Source organism: Oratosquilla oratoria, chromosome 3, assembly GCF_046742065.1.
Source record: "Oratosquilla oratoria isolate Oo_2021 chromosome 3, ASM4674206v1, whole genome shotgun sequence".
Taxonomy (NCBI): domain Eukaryota; kingdom Metazoa; phylum Arthropoda; class Malacostraca; order Stomatopoda; family Squillidae; genus Oratosquilla; species Oratosquilla oratoria.
In genome coordinates this window covers 74,934,906-74,944,608 of record NC_134779.1, presented here as the reverse complement: position 1 = coordinate 74,944,608, position 9,703 = coordinate 74,934,906, and the positions used below count along the sequence as shown (strand labels likewise).

At 40.9% G+C, this 9,703-nt stretch overlaps 1 protein-coding gene across 1 annotated transcript; it reads right to left on the bottom strand.

Annotated features, from left to right (window-relative positions):
* Window positions 1-1,066: 1,066 nt before the first annotated feature.
* Window positions 1,067-6,029, bottom strand: LOC143018752 (uncharacterized). The gene is made up of 4 exons (XM_076174335.1): window positions 5,796-6,029; window positions 1,617-5,629; window positions 1,256-1,433; window positions 1,067-1,088 (listed from the first exon to the last, which is right to left on the bottom strand). Exons 2-4 carry the CDS (start codon window positions 5,518-5,520, stop codon window positions 1,067-1,069), a joined length of 4,104 nt encoding a protein of 1,367 aa, XP_076030450.1. The 5' UTR covers window positions 5,521-5,629; window positions 5,796-6,029.
* Between the last annotated feature and the right edge of the window lie 3,674 nt (window positions 6,030-9,703).

Here is a 9,703-nt window from a genome sequence, read left to right as displayed (position 1 = left end):
GACGACCTTGATATGCTGGCCCCCACACACCATCTACCCACAACTTCTCCCACACTCGACCAAGTCGATGCCGGTGACGGGGGGAAATTGTACAACTAATCGTACTGTGACACTAAACTGACGGACGTAAAAAATGCACAAAATTATACCGTGACATTAACGGCCGTACGATACACAAAATTATACCGTGACATTAACGGACGTATAATACGAATTATTCATTCCACTCCTGATTTTTATACAATGAAATCAGCAACATAAATTTACGTCTATGGACGTAACACTCCCCCACCTTGAATCTTACGATTCAAAAAAAAAAAAAAAAAAAAAATCACATACATATATCTATGACAGAACACAAAACATTTACAAAGAACCTTCAAGGAATACAAGTTTTGTAATGGGTCGGGTGAGCTCACTGAATTGAGTTTTCAAACGGGCACTACGAACCAATCCGTCTCTGCTCACCCGCACTTCCTGGACTCTCCCCAGCGGCCAAGAACCGCGGGGCGAGTTTTCATTCATTATAAGCACTAAATCCCCGACTGAAAGATTCGGGCTTTCAGAATTCCACTTCTGCCTTCTTTGCAATTCCACTAGGTATTCACTAACCCACCTTTTCCAAAATTGTTTGGCTAAATGTTGCACGTGACGCCAATGTTTGCAGTAAGGATCGGCATCGTGAAAGGCTCCCCAAGATAGTGGGGGGTTTCCTTGGAGGAGTAACAGATGATTGGGAGTCAGCGGACTCTCATCACTTGCATCATCACTGCATTTAGTAAGTGGCCTACTGTTGACTATACTTTCCGCTTCGCAGAAGAGGGTTTGCAAAACATCATCAATCATCCTGGGGCATTTGATGACTAAAGCGAACAGTACTTTACGTACAGACCTTATCATACGTTCCCAAACGCCTCCGTGATGTGACGCGGAAGGCGGGTTGAACGACCACTCAACGTCACGTCGACGTGTTTCCCTTACGATCAACGATCGGTCCAGATCTCGTACACTGCGTGATAATTCAGCCCTCGCTCCTACTAGGTTAGTACCATTGTCTGACCACACCTTATCGGGGTAACCTCGCCTCGCTGTGAAGCGTACGAAACCATTGATGAATGCGTCAGTTTGTAAGCTATCAAGCTTCTCAATGTGAATAGCTCTCGTAGTAAAACACGTGTACAGACACCCGTAACGTTTCATTTCTGATCTCCCGACTTTAACATGGAAGGGTCCAAACAGGTCTACTCCTACGTACCTAAAGGCTGGCCCCCCGGGTTCACACCTCTCGGGAGGGAGGTCAGACATTCTCTGGTTCATGGGGGCCCCGTATAATCTCTTGCAAACTATACAATCCATTTTGACGCGTTTCACCAATTTTCTACCCCGTACGATCCAGAATTTCTTACGCACCCGACTGAGTGTCCATTCCACTCCTACATGAGAGGAATTATGGCAATCACGTACAATTAATGTAGACAACCTGTGGTTATGAGGGAGGATCACAAAATTTATAGCTTGTTCAGTCAAAGTTGCATGCTTGAGTCTACCACCAACTACTAACAGGCCGTCTATAATAATAGGACACAGTTTATATATTGAACTAGACTTTAACATACTTTTCCCTGCTTCAATATTCTTGATTTCATGGAAATAAGCACGCCCTTGAACATGTTTGACAATCAGATTTTCCGCGTGCTTTAGTTCATGGATCTCAAGTGGTGAATTTTGCGGAATCTTCTTCTTAAGAAATTGTATTAGCCTTAACCACCAACCAACGGCCTTCTTTAATCTGTAAAGGCTTGAATAGTGCTCAATCAGCGTGTCGATCGGGTGTTGGGTGACGCCCGACTGACACGTCTGTACGATACTCGTGGGATATGCCTCACGCCTCACCTCCGGGTCTTCATCCTGAAGGTGTCCTACAAGATTATCTTGTGCTGGCCATGCACACTTGTAATTCGACAAGAAGGGAGGACCATTAAACCAAGAAGCTGGCAAATTGTCTACAAAGCATCCCCGAGATAGTACATCTGCAGGATTCTCATCACCACTAACATGATGCCACTGATTAGCCTCTGAAACCTGTCTAATGAGTGTGACACGATTCGCCACAAAAGTCTTGAACCTTCTTGTCTCGTTCTGTATATATGCCAGAGCTATAGTACTGTCAGACCAGAAGTTAGATTTGAGCAAGGGGATATCCAACTCTCTTTTAACAACAACATCTAATTTGGCTGCTTCAACGGCAGCCGAAATTTCCAATCTTGGTATAGTAACTCCTTTGATGGGAGCTACTCTCGCTTTACTGGCTAGCAGAGCTACGTGTACTTTCCCATCTTGATCGATTGTCCTGAGATAAGTGCAAGCACCAAATGCAACCTCACTTGCATCACAAAAATGATGTAATTCTGAAGTACAACCATTCCACTCTAAAGGCAAAACGCATCTAGGGAAGCGAAGTCTCGAGATTTCATATAGTGAAGTTATCCATTTCAACCACTTCTGACACAAAGATATAGGAATATTTTCGTCCCAAGACATCTTAAGCCTAGTCGCCTCCTGGAACAAAATCTTGGCTGGAACAATGATTGGCAAAACTAAACCTAAAGGATCGTAAGTCGAAGCAAGTTGACTCAACATAACTCGTCTAGTCACATTCTGTGTTTGAACACTCTTACTAACGAAAAAGAAACAGTCGTTCTCGACGTCCCATTTAATCCCAAGCACTTTGCTATGCATATTGGATGTCAATTCCTTTGCTTCCTTAGCCCTGTCTTGCTCATCGATGCTCTCTAGCAATTTGACGTCATTAATCATGAATTTGGTTAAGTTAAACCCTCCGTGTCTGAGGACACTTCTAGTATCTTCAATTACCTCAATTGTCTCTTGAGGTGACGCTACGGACTTCAACATATCGTCAACGTAAAATGACCGGAGTAGCGTGTCTTTTACTTCCTCACAAGGTTGCATGTCCTCTACAGCCTTCCGCAAGGCATAGGTGCTACTACTAGCGCACCATATTCCGCCAAAGGGATGTAAGGTCATTCTTAACTCTCTTATTTCATCGCTAATATACCATAGGAACCTTAAAGCGTCTCTATCGCTGATGGGAATTTTGACTTGGTGATACATAGCCTCAATGTCGGCCGTGATGGCGTAATGATATTGGCGAAACCTGAGTAACACGTGAATCAACTTATTATTCAGATCTGGGCCCTGTAGGCACTGACTGTTCAGACTGACTCCGTTCTTTTGAGCAGCACAGTCGAATACGACTCTCACCTTACCTGGTTTGGTTTCGCTCGTAACGGCATGATGCGGTAGGTACCACACTTTACCGTCATCTCTCTTTATATCAATCTCGGGAACATACTCTGCATACCCCTTCTTGATCAAATCTGAAATATTCTCAGAGTATACATTCAATGTGCCGGATTTCACCAACCTCTTGTACAAACTTCTTAATCGTCTCTCGGCGACGTCACGATTATTGGGCAAGTTTGGCTCACCTCGCCAAGGTATTGGCAGTACATAATGCCCATCTTCGTATCGCGTTTCCTTATCCCAAAGGTTGATAACCTTCTGGTCGTTCTGAGATGGTGCCCTATCTTCACATTCATTTTCCATCATCCACAAGCGTTCAACATCTGCTTCGATCGAGCTTGCAAAGCACGAGCCGACATTATATGACTTACCTGCACTAATTGGGCCATTTACAGACCACCCAAAGTAGGTCCGCGTAGCATAAGGTTGGTGCTTATTCCCGCCTGAACCCCCTCTGACCTCCAATGGCTTTAGGAGCCAAGCGTTGTCCATGCCTATCAAAATGTCTGGCTCAGATACTTGACTAGTATTCAAAGGTATGCCCTTGAAGTAGGGGAATTTATCAATCTCAATTTTGACAGGTGGTTGCCTAACAGGCACTCTTGGGACGACCATGACATTTGTAACACTGGCCTCTCGTCTACCATCCGGTGACGTAAGGCTAAGGGATACTACCTTTGATTGAGTTTCCCTGGTCCCCCCTAAAGTACTCATGGTGTACTCCTTAAGGTCTCCTTCCAGACCCAACTCGAGGGCCACCCTTTCCGTGACGAAAGTAGTGTCTGATCCACTATCTAACAACGCCGTGACCTTAAGTTTATTATCCACGACAACTGGTAAAATGGGTAGATAAATCTTCGATCGAGCATCATCAACATAACCATTCATGACCACACTTGACTCTTGACACTCCGAATTTTCAACTACGCCCCCATTACCCTGAGAGTCCTTTGCCGGGACGTGGATAAATTTTGTATGCTTTAAACCACATCCAGGAACTGAACAAATGGATTGTTTGAAGCATTTGCTAGCCCCGTGCCCACCTAATAAACAATTGAAACACAGCTTGTGTCTTTTTACAACTTCTAACCGACATTCAGGTTTCATGCCTTTAAATTCCTCACAGTAGAACAGTCTGTGTCCTTCCCCGCACACCACACATGTGCTACCAGCACGCCCTAACTTGACGGGGTATTTAGACTCAGATGCTGCTACATTACAACTTGTGCTCTTCACATTTTGACCCTTACCTGTGGATTGCAATCCATAAACCGGATCACATGCCTCATCTGCCATGACATTGATAAACTCAGCGAATTGACTGAGAGATGGGTATGTGTCCGTTTCTCGTTTGTGACTTAGAGCTTTCTGTTTCCATTTGTTACGAACGAATCCCTGACACCTCTGTAAAATATCTAAGATATACTCTTGAGTATTAAACCTTTCATACAATTCTAATTTTCCAAAAGTAGCAACTGCCATTGTTAAGTCATCACCCAATTGCCTCAACTCTTGAGGCTTAGATACCATCTTACCATTTTTTAAATCATTAACAATTTGTTGAGACACAAGGTGAGAATTACCGAACCTGCGTTTCAATATATCGCGGGCATGTACGTAACCAGCACTATTTCCCACCAACGCACAATTTTTTATGGCAGCTTTCGCCGGTCCCTTGGTGTATTGTAATAGACGAGTCAATTTGATCTGAGGGTCACTCACTTTACTGTCTACGAGTTCATCAAAAATTGTCATAAAGAGATTATACTCAAGAGGGTTACCTTCAAACACGTCTAATTCAACTTTGGGTACATTTAAGATCCCAACTAGTTCAGCCGGTGAGATGTCTAAACGTTCACTTTCACTATTTTCACTGTCTACGCGGGACTTTGCACACGGAATTTCACTTTGAGTCCTTACCTTAAGGAACGCCCTGGCGTCCTTTATCACCTTTATGTACTCCTCTTCAGTTTCTTTATACCATGACTCGCTGGCCTCCAATTCCCTTTCATCGTTGCTCAGGAACGTTTGGTAAGCGTCGTGTGCCGATTCGAATTCATTGTAGGATGTACGGACACGGTCCAGTCTGTCCGTAATGCCGGCTATGTCTTCCTCAGCGATTAACCGGCACAAGGTTCCCAGGTGACGTGTGACCGCTGCTTTCCTCTGTCGTCTCACCACCTTGGCCTGCTCCATGACGGTGACTTAAGTCGAATGACTGTAGGGTTTTGTCGGCAAATTATTGTCTTCTTATGATACGTAGGGAATAAATGGAGCTCCGAATGGACGCTGACTGCAGGTCATTCTAAAAAGAATGTTTTTATTGTCAAAGAACTTGTACAACATTACAAAAATACATAAATGCCAATTAATAACAGAAAAATATACAAATGTTAATCAATACGTAGAGTCGTAACTCACATCATAAATTTGACATTGAAATGACATCATATACTAAAGTAATCACTCACCGACTTGTGCGTCTCCCATAGGTCCCCCTACGTCCGTTGACTCGTTCGACATTACAATGGTGAAGTGGAGGATTGCGACATTACTCGTGACTTGTCCCTTCCTCTAACTGCATATAACCCACACATTGGGCGACTCTGACTAATGCCAGTTAGAGAAGACGACCTTGATATGCTGGCCCCCACACACCATCTACCCACAACTTCTCCCACACTCGACCAAGTCGATGCCGGTGACGGGGGCAAACTGTACAACTAATCGTACTGTGACACTAAACTGACGGACGTAAAAAATGCACAAAATTATACCGTGACATTAACGGCCGTACGATACACAAATTATGCCGTGACATTAACGAACGTACAATACAAATTATTCATTCCACTCCTGAATATTATACAATGAAATCAGCAACATAAATTTACGTCTATGGACGTAACATTAACAATACTAAAACTTAATTTTTGTTTATGATAGAATCTGTACAATGAATTACCAAAGAGACAATATTTTTTTTATTGCAATTTTTAGGTTTCCACGTGTCCACTCTCATTATAAACACAATAAGTAAGACGACTTTGAAGTTCTTTAAAAACATTTGCAAACTAATTTACAGTATGTATATGTATATGACGACATCTTGAGAGGTTGTGGGAGATCCAGAGGGGAAAACACACAAATAGAACGAGAGTTTATTCTTTAACTAGTTTCGCAATATGGTGCTTCTTCAGAAAGAATATTACACAACAGATAATACTGGCAATAAATGCAGAAAATGTGTGGGTAATGAACTAGGATAGGTCTGAGTTCAAGAAGGCTCTATCTCTCGTGCGTTGATCGTACTGACACTCCGTGGGATGCCTCTGGTGATCATTCGTCCCGTTTCCTTCCACTATTTTGCTGCGTGTCGTGCTATTGTCTCCGATAATTTTATATCACCCACTCTATTGTTCGTACATTTGTTGGTGGCTATGTACAGAGCTTCTACGATTTTCCTTTGCCTTTTGCTGAGATTATTATGCAGAATACTCGCTTGATCCCATTTAGGTAGATGTCCTTCTTCGTCTATGTGGTTCACGAGTGCACTGGTGTTGCGGTGGTATTTGACATCGGCTTTGTGCTCTTGTAATCTTGTGCTTAATTCCCTGTAAGTTTCTTCTATATATGCCCTGTCACACCCCGAACATGGAATTTCATAAACTAAACTTTCGGATTTGTTATTTTCTATCCTTGGTTTGATAAGATCACTAATTTTCTTACCTGCGTCACAAGAGATGTGGATGTTCGTATGTCTCAGTTCTTTACTGAGTGCGCAGGCCAAGTCTGAGGTGGGGACTACTATGTACATTGTATTATTCTTGTTTTGGTTTTTGTCACTATTTCTCTCCCTTATGGCTCTGGCTTTCTTCAATGTTGTGGAGAGAAGACCAGCGGAAAAGCTAAGTTTTACGAAGGTCCTGGTTATGTGTTGTAATTCTTCATTGAATCCCTCAGAAAAATCAGTGAGGCACATCTTAAGAACTCGACTGACTTAATCAACAAATTACAATCAATAGACTTCAAAGACAGAATGCTTGCAAGCTCCGATGTAAAAAGTCCCTTTACGAATGTCTTAATTCAAAACGCTATCTCTGCTATTAAGAAAGTCTTGCCTCACATCAACGGAGACGACCTTCCTATCAATAAGAAGGACTACTTAAAACTAATTGAAATGTGCTTCAAATGTGCTCCGGTTTCTTTCGACGGTAAGACATTTCACCTACATGAAGGCTTGCCCATGGGGTCACCTTTAAGTGCAGTAGCCGCATGCCTCTTTTTAGAGACACTGGAAAAAGAAGAATAAATGAACATCATCCCAAACGACAGCAAGTGGTAAGTCGTAAAACTTAGCTTTTCCGCTGGTCTTCTCTCCACAACATTGAAGAAAGCCAGAGCCATAAGGGAGAGAAATAGTGACAAAAACCAAAACAAGAATAATACAATGTACATAGTAGTCCCCACCTCAGACTTGGCCTGCGCACTCAGTAAAGAACTGAGACATACGAACATCCACATCTCTTGTGACGCAGGTAAGAAAATTAGTGATCTTATCAAACCAAGGATAGAAAATAACAAATCCGAAAGTTTAGTTTATGAAATTCCATGTTCGAATAGTGACAGTGCATATATAGAAGAAACTTACAGGGGATTAAGCACAAGATTACAAGAGCACAAAGCCGATGTCAAATACCACCGCAACACCAGTGCACTCGTGAACCACATAGACGAAGAAGGACATCTACCTAAATGGGATCAAGCGAGTATTCTGCATAATAATCTCAGCAAAAGGCAAAGAAAAATCGTAGAAGCTCTGTACATAGCCACCAACAAATGTACGAACAATAGAGTGGGTGACAAAAAATTATCGGAGACAATAGCACGACACGCAGCAAAATAGAGGAGGGAAACGGGACGAATGATCACCAGAGGCATCCCACGGAGTGTCAGTACGATCAACGCACGAGAGATAGAGCCTTCTTGAACTCAGACCTATCCTAGTTCATTACCCACACATTTTTTGCATTTATTGCCAGTATTTTCTGTTGTGTAATATTCTTTCTGAAGAAGCACCATATTGCGAAACTAGTTAAAGAATAAACTCTCGTTCTATATGTGTGCTTTCCCCTCTGCCTCTCTCAGTATATGTATATACATATATATATATATGTATACACACACACACACACACACACATATATATATATATATATATATATATATGTATATATATATATATATATATGTGTGTGTGTGTGTGTGTGTGTGTGTTTATATACACAATGTGTCCATAAAATCTGAAAGTACTTTAACAATACTAACTTATTTTTTTTTTATAATAGAATCTGCACAATGAATTACCAAAAAGACAATCTAATTTTTTATTGTAGTTTTTAGGTTTCCACATGTCCACTATCATTATAAACACAATAAGTAACACGATTTTGAGGTTCTTTAAAAACATTTGCAAACTAATTTACAGTATGTATGTATGTATGTATGTATGTATGTATGTATGTATGTATGTATATATATATATATATATATATATATGTATATGTGTATGTATATGTATATGTATATGTGCATATATATATATATATGTGTGTGTGTGTGTGTGTGTGTGTGTGTGTGTGTGTGTGTGTGTGTGTGTGTGTGTGTGTGTGTGTGTGTGTGTGTGTGTGTGTGTGTGTGCCTGTGTGTGTGTGTGTGCGTGTGCAAAAAAATCACAAAACACACGTGATGAACTATTTTTGCAGAAACCATAGGGAAATTGAAAAAAACAGATACCGAACGATTTCGTCTATTAAGACATTTTCAAAGGTACAGAAAAGCAATACAGAAAGAAACAAAGTATATATAAGTAGACAGAGGATATTCGGAAATGTCCCATGTTACATATTATCACACACAATTTGTCAATTTAAAATTGTCCCATTTAAATAAACCCTAACTCAAGTTCATGTCATTTCCAAAATGTTTCATTTTATGAAACAAGATTCAATAATTTTTCTTCCATAATATTATTACAAGAAGTAATTATTTTAGAATTTCCCCAGTCAATATTATGACCAATCCCTTTGATGAACAAATAATCCACTGGACACTTGTCCCGTTCTAATACTATATTCGGAAAGGTCCTACAATTTTGTCAATGATAAAATAGTCCAATTTAAATAAACCCAAACTCAAGTTCATGTTATTTCCAAAATATATTTTTATATAACAAGATTCAATACTATTTCTTTCTATAATATTATTACAAGAAGTAATTATTTTAGAATTTCCCCAGTCAATATTATGACCATAATCCCTTTGGTGGACAAATAATCCACTGGACACTTGCCCCGTTCTAATACAATATTTATGTTGG